Source organism: Epinephelus moara, chromosome 24, assembly GCF_006386435.1.
Source record: "Epinephelus moara isolate mb chromosome 24, YSFRI_EMoa_1.0, whole genome shotgun sequence".
NCBI lineage: Eukaryota > Metazoa > Chordata > Actinopteri > Perciformes > Serranidae > Epinephelus > Epinephelus moara.
In genome coordinates, this window is record NC_065529.1 from 32,406,977 (window position 1) to 32,423,368 (window position 16,392).

The window sequence follows — 16,392 nt, forward strand, 5'->3', positions numbered from 1 at the left end:
TACAGTTTGTTGATCAGACACCTGGGATAGTTTTTCCTGGTTTGATCTGATCATTAAATCCAGGAAAAGAATGTACACACTGCTGAAGGACTACAATTACAAGTCAAGAGAAGAACATGTATAGTATTTGTTAATGTTCAGATCAGAAGAAGAAAGCATTATCCACAGGGGAAGATATGTTTTACTATTACCTCGTACAGCAGAAACCTCCTATAGTGATCACGCCTGTGTGGGTCAAATTGAGCACTCTAAACGGATGACTGATATAACCATTTTATTTTTTATTATTTTAATTTCTCATGCAGATTGCCATCTCATTGACTAATCAGTATATCTAATACATGAATATAAAGTAATGAAACGGATTGTATTGCTATCAAGGGCCCACTCAAGAAGGCAATATGTGATTGGGCATCATCAATTCATTTGACGAGGGGGGCTTTAACGATGGGCTTTCCCTGTATGCATTCGTTTTCTGTTTCCATCACTAGCAGCCGTGACAGTGTCTTGTTTGAGCATAGCATGTAGTGTGTTTGGCAGTTTGTCATAAGCTTTGAGGAGACTACGTTTTTCATTGCGAGAAAATTCTTTTGCCTGTAATGATTTTGATGTGCACGCAGCACCAGCCAGCTGTAAGCAGATGGGTTACCATGAGGCAAAGTATCATGAAAGTTAAGTTAAAAAAAATTAACTTTCATAGTCTCAAATTGTTTTTCTGTTTGTTGTCATGTATGAAAAGACCCAAAATGAACACTGAGCAGAATACTTTATTACTTTAAGCGAATAATTTAAACAGCATGTGTAAAGAAATGATTCTGTCCCAAGCTTTTTGATCCACATAAGCCGGTGATCACTGTAACTGTGGGTTTCCAATGTTAAATGTGTCGAATCTGAGAGAGCACCGAAGCAAAAATACTTAAAAACATATAATGTGCTATCCATACTGGGCTACCTGCTCATTGAAACTACAGAGCTGTCTGAAGAGGCTCAAGTAATGTTGGCAAAAAAATCCCTACTGATGTTAAACTATGTACATGTACATAGGCAAGACACAAAGATAACATCTTACTAAAGCTCATACTATGTACTCTACTCTCTGCTGTTGGTACATGTGCTGTACACCTGCAAGGCTGTCGTTCTCATGTCATTGTTCTGCAACCAGAAATGAGATGAGTCTGACAGCCTTTGTTTACTCATGGCATTCAATACGTCTTTGGAACAGGACTGATGTTGAATGCTAGCTAGTTAGTTTGATGAGTGCAGTGCCTGTTATATGGGGAGAGGATTATGCATTGTGAAATGTGTCATCTGTCAACACTTAAAAAGATGCAGTGCTGTGAGGATGAGGCTTCTCTTTTTAAGTGAGGAATTAATCTGGGGCAAGGGTGCTCGGCTACAGAGGAGGGGTGTAGAGTAACGGTGGTTTATTGGGGATCATTAGGGGTTAAAGGTCAAAAGGATCAAGTACCACTCCCAGGGGTCAGAAAAGGTGATACTCTACCTGTATTCTGGTGTCCGTCTTCCACAGCCCCTCCTTCGAGGCGAATTTGGAAGGATAAGAGAGTAAGGACAATAATGCACCTGAACCCACAGAACCTGGATACTGCAGCTCATAAGTGTACCACCAATACTCATTTCATACAGTATTCATACACATTCAGTAAAGAGGCTGTCAGGTACCGCACTATGAATACCTACATACACTTCATATGATTTTGTTCATTTGTGAGTTTATTGTTTATAACCCTTCTGATAACAAAGGCAGTTAAAAACACTGATATTATGCAATGAGCGTACACACTTAGACTTTCAGGACATAAGGTAATGAAATGACAAAAGTTTTTTCAAGGGTACGTTGCTGAGCAACTCTGACAAAAGAACAAATTACCTCACTGGTCCTGAAGCAACTGCGGAGAAATCTTGCATGTTTATAAGAAAAAGGATTATTAATGATATAATGAACTTACCTTTCTTTTCTTTCTTCTCTTCTTCCTCTGTACCGGCCCCCAGCAGGGTGAAAATGATTCCAGTCTGAGAGTTGACACCGACAGCAGTCACCACCATGCGCCCTGACCCCTCCATCACATGGGTGCCTGGAAAATGAAGTGTTATAAGATATGACAGCTAGATTAGATATATTTTCAGTGTTTGCTAGGAATAAAAGTGACACTAGTGTGATTGTGTGCATTTGTCCACACCACTATTAAAATATTACTGGTTTAAAATTGAAATTAAAGCCAGGATAGGCAGTATGATTTTAGCATCACTGGTCAAAAGTCCCATAACAAATTTTGAGCATATAATTCAAGTTGTCTGAAAGAACAGGATCGACAGGAAGGCAATCCAGGCACTCCAAAAAAATCATATTTCAAAACGTTTTTCAAAGCCAATGATTTAATTTAATGATTTAGCCACTACAATAAAGGCTTTTTTAATATTTCCTTCATCGTTTTCTATATTTTTTTGGAGTGCCTGGATTGCATTCCTGTCGATTCTGTTGTTTCCTGTTCTCCAGGAGCACCAGACAGAGGGTTTTGATCTACATTTCTATATACAGAGCAACCAGTCGTCTCTTTCTTGGTCTAAAAGAACACTGGAGGTCTGTACTTCCTCTTGCTTCTGTTTTCAGGCTTTAAAAAAAATCTAGCCTGTGACGGAAGATGTTGGCTCATCACAGCTCATTCCAGTAAGAGGGCAATCTAACTGGCTGTTCTACAAATGCAGGTGCACGCGCACGTCCCTTCAGATGCTGAAAGCCTTACTCAATGGTGGAGAATCTTGCAGAAAAAGTTGCTATTCCAGCATTGGTAACGACTGCCAACACTGCCAAACAACCACAAAAAATGAAGATGGACTTAGTCTGAAGAGAGTCTGACAATTAATGATACAAAACGTGTCAGTATTGGCAAAGAATTCCAGAGATGGGGAGAAAATGATGCTAACAGTTTAGCCTTCTGCTAACAGGTGCTAAAAGCTCACGACTGTGGCTTCAAGTTCCTGTTATGTAGCTAAGGTTAGCTAACATTGGGACCTTAAATCACTATGTGTCCTCTGTCTCACACTCCGCTGCTACAGAACACCTCACCAGGAGGAAAGCAGGCAGGAGTTCTGGTGACGGACCCCCGGGAACAGGCATCCAGCCAGTGCAAACCCCCACTTCGGGGGACAGGACAACTCTGACTCCCCACAGGATAAACAAACTTTCTGTTGTGAAGGTCTGTCTCAAGAGCTGCTGCCAGCTCTCCTCATGAGGAAGCAGTCCACAGCAGCAGCAGGGAGCAAGGCAAAGGGACCATGGGTTGGATAGCTAGGTAATTCTTGTCTCATTTGTTGTCTGATAAACAGAGAGAGAGATAGCGGGGCATGTGGGAGCTGAGTGAATGCCTTGTGGGCAACTGTACACTGACACAAGATTCAATAAATCAATGTATGGGAAACAGTGTGTTACTGTATGAAGCATGTGCATATACCCATGGTCATGTGGTGGTAGGAGTTCAGGACAGAGGGGAGAGCTGCAGGAGGAGGGTGTATTTTTATTTCTTCCTACCACAGCTTTAATGAATTGACTTGTTTGGTTGCCCATTCCTAAAAATAAAAACCTAAATTCGTCACGCCTTCTTATAATGGTGAAATTACATCAGATGGTGACTGTTAATTTTCCAATTTGGGCATACTTGTACAGTATAAACGTTTGAAAGTATTTGTTGGCTTGTGTGTTCCAATTTCATAGTACAGTGTATAATAAAATAGCTCGCTCCTATTGCAACAGACCTATGACACCGATGAAAGACTCGTGGTCAATTGAGAACATCTGATTATTTGCTCTAGAAACTTACTGGCTGCATTGGTTCTATATTAAACATCATTAAAGCTGAAAGTCAGAGATTCATTCTTACTCATTGTTGTATTTAAATCCAATGTGCTGGAGAAGAAGGCCAAAGTAGTAGACATTGTGTCACTATGCAGATACGCGCAGACTGCACCACACTTTTGAGCATGTGTATGAGTACAGTATACACACGCAGAACATTATTAACCTTTGGGAGAGTACGTTGATGTGGGTGAATATGAGGCTAATTAAAGAAGGCAGCAAAAAGGCACACAGCTAATTATCTGCAGGAAAAAAAAATAAATTCTAAGATGTCAGATCAGATTAACCCACGTTTCTGTTTTCAGTGATATTCTTCAAGAATCCTAGGCTGCACATTCTGGTGTCTCTCTGCACCAAACCAATCAAGAGGGAAAGTAGATTTAAAGAAAAAGCGTCTTCCAGGCTGTCAGCAGAGTCTTTGCATCATATTTAGACTAGAATTAACAACCTTTTGTCTTCTGTCCGTGGTAATGCCATGACCGTGACTTATAATTCATTTCATTTTCACATTAGATTCTGTGAAAGGAGCTGGCTAAACCTAATCCCAATAAGTGATGGCAGGAAAACCTCAATATGTGAAAACCTTGAAACATTTATCTGAGGTTTTCTCATTGACTGTCAAGATAACATAGTTGCCTCTGAATTAAATCTAAAAAGCCATGCTTATCATATACAGTTTAGGCAATATCCATAATGTATTTGAAGGCAGTGGATAGAAAGAGATTGTGACATTAGGCCAGTAGCTTTGACAAACCAACCCATTTTATTTGCTTGTGTTAAAGGTGGAGAAAAATTGTTGATATTTGAACCCCAACAAATACACCCCTCCCATCAGTGCTCCTTCAGAAGCTCCATTTCACCATTTCTCTTGCTCCCACTGCCTTTTCTTTACACATCGATGAATTTCCCCCTGTCCTGTGCACGATCATGCAAGCCCCCTGTTGCTGATTGGCTTGAATAATGTTTTGTTGTTCAGTCCGAGCCCCTTTGTTTGTTTCCCATTTACAGAGCCAGGGCTGTGTATGAACACCAGCACACACACAGAACGGACAGCAAGTGGGTTGTGAGGAGATATTCCCTGAATTTGGATTAGAATCACAGACTCCACCTTTACCTTCTGGTGCAGGATGAGAAATCTGCACCAACCCACTACGTGAAAAATGCTTACAATGCATTTATGGGCTTGTTTGAGAGATTCATTAACATGTGAACATGTTACAGCTGAACGCAAGGAGTAAAGTAAAAAGTCCTCGGTCTCAAAGTTGAGTCTTCACCTCTGTTTCTGTCCCTCTCCTTTATGCAACATTATATGCAGAGGACATGACAGGGATATGCAGTACACACCCATCCACGGTGACAGAGAGCATTGACAGGCAACATACCAGACAACAGCATGGGGTCCTTGTCTGCACACTTCTTGACGTGGTCAGACTCTCCAGTCAGTGATGACTCATCAATCTTCAGGTCATTGCCCTGGATCAACACTCCATCAGCGGGAAGCAGATCACCTGCGACAACAGAAATGGCAGAGTTGCTATCTGCAGTGGATTTATTTACATTTCCTAGAACAATAAAACAGCTCAGACAACTCCAAAGATTCATTTTGGGCTTTGAGCGAATTTTAGACAGAATAGATTGTGACCACCATAGTATATACTCGGTTCAAGATGTGAGTGCGTTGCTCCGTGTATGGGTTTGTCTGCAACTAATTAATTTCTCAACATTAACATACCATTGCTTAAATATATTTAATTGCAGAAGGTTGACGTCACAACTTTAATCCCCCTCTGGAAATGAGGTGGAAGTCTATTTTCAGCCACTGAACCATGAAAATTACTTTACACAGAACAATGGACAAACCAATCGAGGCACGTCCAACCACACCAAAGTTATCAAAATGTTCTGGGAAGTTTGGTTAATTTTACTTAACTCTGTCTCAGTGTTTGAATTAAGGACATGATTGAAATAAATAATGAGTTGATGAAAAAGTTTTGTGGTATCAAGAAAAGGCAAATGGGGTGGATGTCAATAAGTCACAGATCATTTAACAATATAAATAGATACAACAGAGACATTGAACATCTACAAAATAATGTGCAAGTTAGGGGGTACTCTGAAAACAAAATGTGCCTGTTACATATTTATGTTCCCAGGAAGATGTTGGAAAGATGTAGGAAACAGTACTGGTGTCATAGAAGTTACTGGAATAAGCCAAATGATCCACGCTTTCATTAGCCGCCGTTATGCCGCCTTGGCGTTCGGTATAAAAGGTATGCTGTGGACTGGGGGGACAGAGTTGTTTTGCCTTTAAGCCAACAGTCGAGGTAGTAAAAGCCCCAAATCTGCGTGTGTATAAAAGGGACAGCTGGTAGGACGGGACCATGGACGAGACGAGTGTGATGTTTTTACAATGTGTTATGCTTGTGACCCACTGTGGGAGATTTGAAAATTAGTTAGTAGCTAACTCGAAGCAGAACAGCGGCTGAAATGTCCTCAAATTGGGAAAACAATGAGGTGAGGGAGCTCCTTACCCTCCGAGCAGAGGACAAGATCAGCTGCCATGTAACAGGGACAGTAAATGATTATTGTTGCTAGGCTATGCCATTGTGATTGTTTAGGAAGTGCTGCCGACGTTTATGTTACATGTCACACTTAAGGCCGAACCTGTTATTTCATACATGACGCCTGTCACACCTTTTTTGCCTCCACAATGCCAATACGCTATCTGAAATCACACACTGGGGCGGCGTGATGCAACCGTTTGATTCTATGTTAAAATGAAAAGGTGGCATAAAGAAGGGAGTTTGTAGCGGCCCTATAGCGCAATAACTGTATAAAAAGGGCTATTGATAACTTGTTTGTTAATATTAACACTGTTTGTTTAGGACTGTCTGTATGTATGAACAGCACAGTATAAGAGAGGTTGTGGCGACAAAAGAATCTTCCAGTTCATGTTTGATCAACTTCAAGTTCCATCTCTTGAAGAATTCTGTTTCAAAGCTCTGTGAACTATGAACTTGCACTAAGAAGATATTTGCCTTGTGAATTTATTCCATTACTGTATATCTAATAAACTAAGTATATATCTAATAAACTAAGTACACTCTAACACGCACACACACAGTTTGACAATCTCCTGGCACCTACCGTATTTGATCTGCGCAATATCCCCGACCACTATGTCTGCCACGGGCAGCTGTATGACCTGACTCCCACGGACCACCTGGAATTTCTGCTCCTGCTCGATGCGGCTCTGCAACCCACGGAACTGCTTCTCCTTCGACCAGTCGTTGAAGGCCGTCACCAGCACCACACACACCACAGACAACAGGATAGCTGCACCCTCGATCCACCCGGCATCCGCCTCGCCCTCGTCCTCTACCCCACCTGCCGCTGCACCACAGGCTGCAGTAAGGTAATGGCGACAGAAAGGAGAAGAGGAAAGTTATATAGATGACATAAATTTGTAATCACATCGTGCTTTCATACATGGATATAGACTGTAGGTTATGTGTCGAAACATATATACACACTGGACATCAACCCCATACTTTTCATATACGGGTACATATACTTGTATATGTGTAGAGTATAAGCACCTCATATTAAAAGACACACAAAGCTCATACTGGAGTGAAAGTGTGCAATTTCTCTGCCTGTGTACAATGTATGTGATATAAAAGACAACTCTAAAATAAAATTAAATCTGGCTGAAATGACCTTCCGAGAATTCACTCGCCCTCGCCTCTTCATTCGTTTGCTCCACTTCAAATGAATGCCCTGCAGTCCACTGGATGTTCGCTGACAGACTGGGGTATATTTGAGAATGAAACAAGGCCTATTCCCAGGCCACCGCGTGCTGCTTCATGTACTACTCTAGGAGCCATTGTGTCTTGAGACTCCTGGCTAGCTGACTTCAAAAGCCCCTGGTGGGGTGATTTTGCTTTGGACTATAAAACACTTGCAGTTCACAAGGGAATTAGTGCAGACCCCGTATTATAGACGTTACATATGCAGGGCCGGATTTAACCAAGAACCAGACTCCGAAAAGCAATTTCGACTTACTGCTGCACTACAGAGGGGTTCCAATCAATATGATGTTCATTCAGTGGATTTACTACATACATACATATCTGTAAGACTACCAGTACACATGTACAAACATGTAATCATACATTCGTGTGTGTTTTAGCACAAAGAGAGACATTTTTAAAACATTTAGTAATTTATCTAATTTAATGCACTAATTCATGTACGATTACCATCATTACCATTTATCTATTTTACTGAAAGGACCAAATACTTGTGAATTACTGCAGTATATCTCTTCAAATCATTTAAAAGGATGAGTTCAGCCTGTCCTGTTTGGTCACTGCAGCACATTAACGTAACACAGAGAGTGCAGTAGCTGTCCATGGTTCTGACTGCACAGCTCTTACTATTCAGACATGTGCATGCAAATGAGAGCACAAACCGTGTTCTTGTCTCTCTCATAGAAAGAGACACAGTATCATGCAGCACGTTTGTAGCTATCCGTGGTGCTGAAGGGCCAAATTTGGGCAACACTCAAGCCCAAAGCATGAAATATTATAACTAATACAGCTGACTGAGAAACTTCTATAACTAGATGAGATGTAAATAAATAAATTAATAAATAAATGTATATAAGCTTCAAAGACACTTGACCATATTCGTTTCTACTGTTCAACTACTTACTCTATTTTCTTTGTATTTTCCAGGGCTTTGTTGCATGTTGTGTGTTTGATACAGACACAATTAGGAGCCTACTCATTCAACTGCAGCCAGGCTGTTTCATATGTAAATGAGAATTAAGTCATCCCACCACCTTCTATTTCTGGAGCGTTGAGCTTTTTTTGACCTATTAATAAACAAAACAGCAAACCAGCAGCGAGAGATGTGTGCTGGTGTATGTACGCACGTGTGCAGATGGTGTGACACTTGCTTTATGGACCAGAAATTTCAGTACATAACGGTTTTATGGGCTCCAATATTATGGGTTTTTGACTGATATTTTTCTTCTACATGAAGTTTGAGCATTTTTGTTGTCTTATATTTATAGTCATTATCTTAATGATTTAATATACAGTTAGGTTTACTTTCATATGTACTGTTACTATCATTTAATCAGCTTTATTATACCACGAAAATCCCTAAGATGTGTCATCCCTAAGACGGTAAAGTCAGCTATTAAATATCTTGCTGTGCTAAATTTGAGGAATCACTGTCAGAAATGTTTGATTATATTAAATATTTGTGTGAAAGAGGAGTTTGTGCTCTTAAAGTTAAAGTGCCACTCTGCATGTCAAAACATCCTTACATCCCTGCGTCCGTCTCTCCTCTGTTAGACACATATCCATTTGGTGGTTTTCTGAATTAGGTAATTCAAAGCAGTATGCATTCATATCTTTCTGAATAGCTCTGCTATTCACATTTATTCATATCCCCAGGAGTTTATGCGCTAATTTAGATTCATATATATTCATATCATTCAAATATGAGAAGAGACTTGCATATTGGCACCTTTTTTGCCTCGAGTTAAAGAGAAGCTTGATTATGTATCTGCAGATGGACGCAGTTATTAGCATAATGATTCCTCTGGCCATTCTCTGCTTTATTTGGACTTTATGATGCAGAGAGCTCATTCATGAAGGAATGCAGCTCAAAAGAAGCAAAAAAAGAAGCAAAGTATGAAGGGAAACATTAGATCAAATTACAATTAAACAATAATTTTACTACCTGAGTATTTGGCTGACTGAGTAAATCATTAATTTACCTACTCATTAACTTCCTCTTAATCTTAATCAACCTACTAAAAAAAAGTATTAACTCAGAGATGATTTGATTAACCGCCCATGCAGGTAAGACAGTGGTAACTCTTTTCCCTCTTTCTCTGCTATTTCTACCTTTATAAGACTTTTTTAAACCCCCTAAAAATGATGACTGGTCCCTTTGGCAGGGTAACTGAATTCCATTACTGTGATAATGCTGGGAGCAATGACTGATGTCGCTGACTCAGCACCTCGTTATGGTCTCTGTCTTCATTTCCTGTTTCACGGCTCACAGGGCTGATGTATGGGCACTGGGAGCTCAAGGTTATTTCTCTACTCAACACTTCATTAACCTTCCCCAGTACCTTACACACACACACACACACACACACACACACACAAATTACCCCTATGCTCGATGAGTCGCTTGATCTCTTGAGGCAGGTCACAAACAAAGTGTGACCTGCCTCACCAATTAAAAAGTGTGTGTGAATACATGTAGGTGTAAGTGTGTCAGCGAGTGCCAGTAATGTCAGAGGAAGTGATGTCAGTGGGCCAATGCAATTATAGCCATTTGCTGTCCTGTGCAATAGTGGAGATATCTGGTAGATAACTGTTATAGTGTGTGTGTGTGTGTGTGTGTGTGTGTCTCAAGACCTTGAAACTAATGACAAGGTAGAATTTTAAAGGAAGTGATGTCACAGGAGCTGCTTCACTCACACTCTCCGTTGCTCTCTCCGGGAGGGTGGTAGAAGGAGAGCCCCAGGGAGATCAGGGCAGCGATCTCCAGGATGATGAGGGTGACGTCCTGCAGGGCCTCCCATACCAGCTGCAGGAAGGTTTTTGGCTTCTTTGGAGGTATCAGGTTTTTACCATATATTTCTTTTCTCTTGTCCAGGTCAGGCAGGGCACCTGCGAGACCTGAGAGGGGAAGACACAGAAAGAGAGGGAGAGAGGAAGAAAGAGTTAGAGATTCACTGATTTTATTGTGTATAATAAAGGCACACTTTGCAGGATTTGCCTTAAAGACAATGTAAAATACATAAATAAAGGCGCTGAGGTGAGGTCAGGGCTTTAAAAATAAGGCAGCGACCAGGCGCCAGACAGTAAGCAGTACGCATCCAAGAGATACAGCACCAACAATCCTGTATGGTATACCTTTAAGGGTTATCATGACATCAGCAAACATCTGGTGTATTTCTACATTTGATCAAAAAGAAAAAAAAATTCTAACCATACACAAAAAGTATTTGAATGCAGAGAGAAACTGCAGATGAATCTGCCGTCTTCTTACAGTTTTAAGACATTTTTTAATGTGATCTCCAGCCAGCTTTGACATCGATCTTTTCTTTTTGCACTTTCTTTTTTCCTTCCATTCTTCTTCTCTATCTTTCACTCTCACACCACATACAAACCAGCCCTAATTACCAGCTTGAGTCATGGTGGGGCACGGCACTGCGTTCCTTATATAATTCTGCTCAAGAGACAAGGGCCTCATGCTTTGACCTCATCCACCTCCTCACACACCATGAACTACTGTACATAAATATCTTTGGCTCTTTTATCTGAAGAACTTTACACTTGCTAGAGGGACAATTTACTTTTAGAAATACTGTCCACAAAATTATCCTCATGCAGTATCTAAAATAATGCAGCACAAGAGTCAGTTATATCAGATGTAGTGCAAGTTTGTACATTTCGTAATCCAAACAGCATTACCACATGAGGAGCTTTTTGAATGCAATTGTTACTTTTCTAAACTATTGTTCTTGATATTAAGTCATGTTTACATATTAAACAGATCGTTACAGCAGCAAAATAGTGTTGATTATTGCTTATTTTGTTTGCAATTCATGATTTCTCAGAGTCTACGCTGACATCCTTAAACAGCTTGTTTTATGATATCGACAGTCCAAAACGCTTCTCACTTACCACTCGATAATTAAAACTTAACCCAATCATATTCAAGGGTCAAGGTTTTTGATATATCAGTTTTTAGAGGAGAAGATCAAATTATTATAACCTCAATCGACATAGAACAGTCAGTATTTACGCCCATCGAATATGTTTACATCTAGAAGGTAGAAAAAGATTTGCTGCCATGCAGATGAGTTGCTGTAGGACTTTCTGCCAAGTAAACTAAAAAATCTGAGTATTTTTTAACTTGGACCATATTGTCCATTGCTTTTGTGTCTAGGTGACAAATGGGAACAACATTTTTTGAAACTGGTCCAGTATTGAGCAAAAGCAGCAGCCAGGCTCCACTGTAAACACTCCGGACATGTTCACACTGTAAATTTCCGTCCACTAAAAGTGTGTTTTTGCCACTGACAGGCTCAGACTGTAATTATAAGTGCTTGACATTATTGAAAGGATCCCTACAGAGACAGACCTTTTTGTTAAGGGGTAAGATCCCTTTCGTTTAACCAGAAACAGCCTCAAAATCACTATCATCAAACCCACCAGACTCCATTTAAATAAAGAGTAATTTATCATAGTGAAACACACTTCATTTGAAGTGCACAGAAACTAAATAGATCTCACAGTAACCATCTCGGTTTGTCTTTCGACTGTTTTAACAATAACCAGCTCTGGTTTGGTTAAGATAAACTCTGTATTCATGAAGTAAGATGTAAATATATGCTGGCTCTATAAAGGCTAGAATTACTGATTATTTAAATAGAGTTTGGTTGGATTGGCGATGACGATTTTAGGGCTGTTTCAGGTCAAACAAATGATCTAATGCTTTGTCCAAACAGTGTTAGATTGTTGAGCCACTGGTAAAAAATAAGTGAGCCTCCATGGACCTGTAGTTCTTGAGGTTGCAAATCCCCGTTTGATAACGTTATAACATGTAGCATCCTCAAATCATAGGCTAATGGCACTAAGTAATGTTAGTGCTGCTATACTGTCTAAAAATGTGCATGGAATTTACTAAAATATGCAAGTCTATTACATTGTAGTGTTAATGGCTGTAGGGTACTAATATTATAGTGATACTATAGTTTATATAATTGTCTTTCTTATGGGAGAAATGTGCTCTCCCAGCATTTTCAGGCTGGGGGAAAGGACAAGTTCCCCCTCGTCGACTCTGCCCTCATCATGCCCGCTAACTATGACTAGACACAGACTGTATCTAAAATTACTGTGGTTGGTTTTACATATGTTATCTGCATTCCAATATTATATAATAGACATTAAAACTGAGTATAACTAACCCAAGCTGCTGTACTTTATATTAATAACTGTTCATATATTAAATCACCTTTGTTACAGCTACTATGAGGAATGAGTCGGAGTAAGCATCGTGGCAATGCAAATGTATGCTCTGTATTTTCAGTTAAAAATATTTGTAAAGGATTTCTGTCAACCTACATTATTGGTTTCTATCTGGCTGCTTTTCAGTGCAGTGCCATTATCTGGTTGCTGAGCGAGCACACACAGTGTGTATTCACCGTCTCTCTGTCTCTGTGTCTCTCTCCCTCACAACCACAGACATTACCACAGCATTATGTCATGCATGGTGCGTCACTGGGTCTCCCAGGAGTGGCCCTGGATTGCACCTGATAACATCGCTGCTGCATGACACTGTTTTCACATGCGAATGCAAATGACTGTGAGATGACTTATTAACATCTGCAGAGAATACTTGATGATCCATCCGCATCAACCAAAAAAGGGAAAAGACAGAGATAGACAGAGATGCGTGAAAAGCAAGTGTGCAGATGCTGCAAAACACGAGAGGAAAAATGAGAATAGAGATCAATTTCACTTGCTTGGAAAAAGAGAGGGAGAGCAACAGAGGAGGAGAAGGAGAGGACATAAGGAGGGCAGGCTGAAAAGAGAACAATTCCCAGCTCCTACGTAGGAGAATGCCCTGGTTACAAATAGATCAGTCTATAAATAGCCTCATTATCCATTCTCTTTTAATTGTCTCTGTGAGAGGACCTAGCATGCTGTACCATTGATCTCCACAGCACCCTGCCTCACATAGCACACAAACATGTCTGTGTGTCCATGCATGTGTGTGTATGGGTCTGTGAGTCGTGACTGGCTGCACGTGCTTTGTGTGTGTGTGTGTGTGTGTGTGTAATAAGGCTGGCTAAGCATGCCGGCAGTTGCTTGCACTATCACACAGTAAAACTGGAGCTCATATGATCAGGCTTTAGCCAGTTCCAGTTGGTTAGATACACAGGCACACACACACAAAGGCACACACAAATATGCACACACAAGCACAGATGCACATATTTATACATATCCACACTGTGAAGAACCCCCTCTATGTTTTTTTTTAGCTCGGTCAGGTGCACATCAATACAACATTCACTCGTATTTTTACCCGTTACGGCATCCACAGAATTCTTAAAAACAACAAATACATATGCTAATCCTCCTACTCCACATTTCGAGCAGCCGTCCAGAAGCAGGGGAGCTAGTTATAACATGCAAATGCGCCATTTTGTGTAAAGGCAGCAATCATTTCACATTAAAAAACAACACACTGCACACACTTAGCTGTTTCTGCCATGTGACAGGTACCTTTGTGTATGAGATGGTGCATCAGTTCTGCATGACATCTAACCTTGTTAAATGTTTCAACTCCTGAAACACCCTTGGAATGTGAGCTATGCTGTAATCAATCTCCCTAATCATTAAATACTCATTGCTTCCTGGAAAGTCCTCTGCTACATTATCATTCCTTCCTGGATAGCTGATTGCAATGCTGCTTAAGATTCATTTGCCAGATTATGAAATATTGTAGGCTAAATACTGTCAGCCCACCTAACTGCTCTGGCAGTGGATTTTGAGGAGGCAGTGAGAGGGCAGAAAAACTGTGGCGATACACAGATGACTCACAGCAATCTCAAAGAGGATTAAGGGTGACTGCAAAGGAGTCTTTGTGCTAGAGTCCATCACTGAGTAGTGAAGCCTGAACCGACTTTGTACCAAACATACATGAACAATAGACGGGAGGGGACTCTTCGCTCTATATAATGGGCAATTTATTTTATGAAAGCTCACTGTAATTGTTGTAATCAAAGTTCAAAACGTAAAAGCTTTCTGTAAAGGAAATTTGAGTCAACCAATAAAAAAATTACTGTAGATGAGAGATGATGCACTATCGTTAACGTCAAATGACTTCCCTTTAAGATAGTCATCTTATGGACTTAAAACAAACAGTGGGCATGCTGATGACTCAGCAGATTATTAAGTAAAAGCCATTTACTGTACCAGAAATGCATACCGCGTTTTAATCTTATTTATGAACTTGGTTGCATGCCATCAAATCACTCAATTTCACTCACTTTACACTAAATAGTAGCTAATTAAGCAGACATGCTTAATAATAAACCACATTTGGCCAAAGTTGATTGTGACTATTAGATGGCTACTGTTAGAATTTTTAGTGCCTGTTAAAAGAACTTATGATTATGGTATAAATCATGCAAAGGACTGCGCCATAAATAATCAGTATGGGCTTCTCAGGCTGTCTGGGTCCAAAGCCAAGAAAAACTGCCCCTGCTTCTCCCCTCTCTCCTCTTAGATCATTTTAGAAACCTGACCATGAAGTTCGGCGTAAGGACAACACTAATGTAATGATAATAAGATACTATATCATTAAAAATACAACGATTAGACTAGACCTTCAACTTAGGACTCTTTCTCCATCGATCAGCCTGTCTATTACCTTCTGAGACATCATATATTGTTTAGTTCATAAAATGGAGAAGGGGGGGGGGGGGGGGGGGGAGTGACCAAAAATCCACAACCTAAAGATATTCAAGTAAAATATGTTGATTAAAGGGAAACTATAACTGGCACATATTACGGAACATTTTTTTGTTTGTTTGTTTTTTTGTTAAAGGGACAGTTCCCCCAAAATCATAGACATATTTTTTCCTCTTGTTTGTGGTGGTGTTTAATAATCTAGATTGATTGGACGCGAGTTGAAGAGTGTTGGAGATATCTGTCTTAGAAATTTCTGTCCTCTCTCCAATAAAATTGAACTAGATGGCCCTTGGCTTGTGGTGCCAAAAAATAAATTTATGTATGTTTTTGGTGCTTTGAGCCCCACAAGCCGAGTACCATCTAGTTCCATTATATTCAAGAGAAGGAAGACATGTCTATGGCCAGTATCTCCAACACTTGGCAACTTACCCCAAAACAATCTAGATTAATAAACAGTTGAGATGAAAAATATGTACTTGTATTTTTTTTGGTAAACTGTTCCTTTAATAAATGACTAAACTGACTATCACAACTGCTATCTTTTAACTTCCTTAACTTTTAATTGGTCAGCTGACCAGTTGTTTGACTAGATTACAGAATTATTATTATTCACAACCAAAGATTTACAGATATTTTTTAAAACTCAATAGAGATAAAACTTTGCCTTCTCACCTCCTCTTCTTTACTGTTCTTACTCTATAATTTATGGCTGGTAATGCTCTGGTATATCAAACACAGCAAGATCTAGGATTCAAGTCTGCTTTGACAAATGATACCTAACATCCTGTTTCCAAATAGACAAGACAGAGACATTAAAAAAAAAAGGAAAAAACTTTATGCCATCCTTTCTACAGGAGAGGAAATGGGATTTTTTTTTCAGTCAGAGGGAACATGATGGCATATTTTAACAGTTGGCCCTTTTTTTGTCCGGGGCTAAAAATAGATCTCCATGGAAACACTATGCATCCCACTCGTTGAGTGGAAATACCCGCGACTCTG

At 40.0% G+C, this 16,392-nt stretch overlaps 1 protein-coding gene across 7 annotated transcripts in view; it reads right to left on the reverse strand.

Annotated features, from left to right (window-relative positions):
• Nucleotides 1-16,392, reverse strand: part of atp2b2 (ATPase plasma membrane Ca2+ transporting 2) — a 132,869-nt gene that overhangs the window by 50,503 nt on the left and 65,974 nt on the right. For all 7 annotated transcript variants that reach the window (XM_050038711.1, XM_050038710.1, XM_050038709.1 and 4 more), the window contains 5 exons: nucleotides 10,381-10,581; nucleotides 7,019-7,276; nucleotides 5,254-5,379; nucleotides 1,968-2,093; nucleotides 1,502-1,534 (listed from right to left, as the gene is read on the reverse strand). In XM_050038711.1, coding sequence (XP_049894668.1) covers nucleotides 1,502-1,534; nucleotides 1,968-2,093; nucleotides 5,254-5,379; nucleotides 7,019-7,276; nucleotides 10,381-10,581 — 744 coding nt within the window. The remainder of the gene's footprint in view (nucleotides 1-1,501; nucleotides 1,535-1,967; nucleotides 2,094-5,253; nucleotides 5,380-7,018; nucleotides 7,277-10,380; nucleotides 10,582-16,392) is intronic.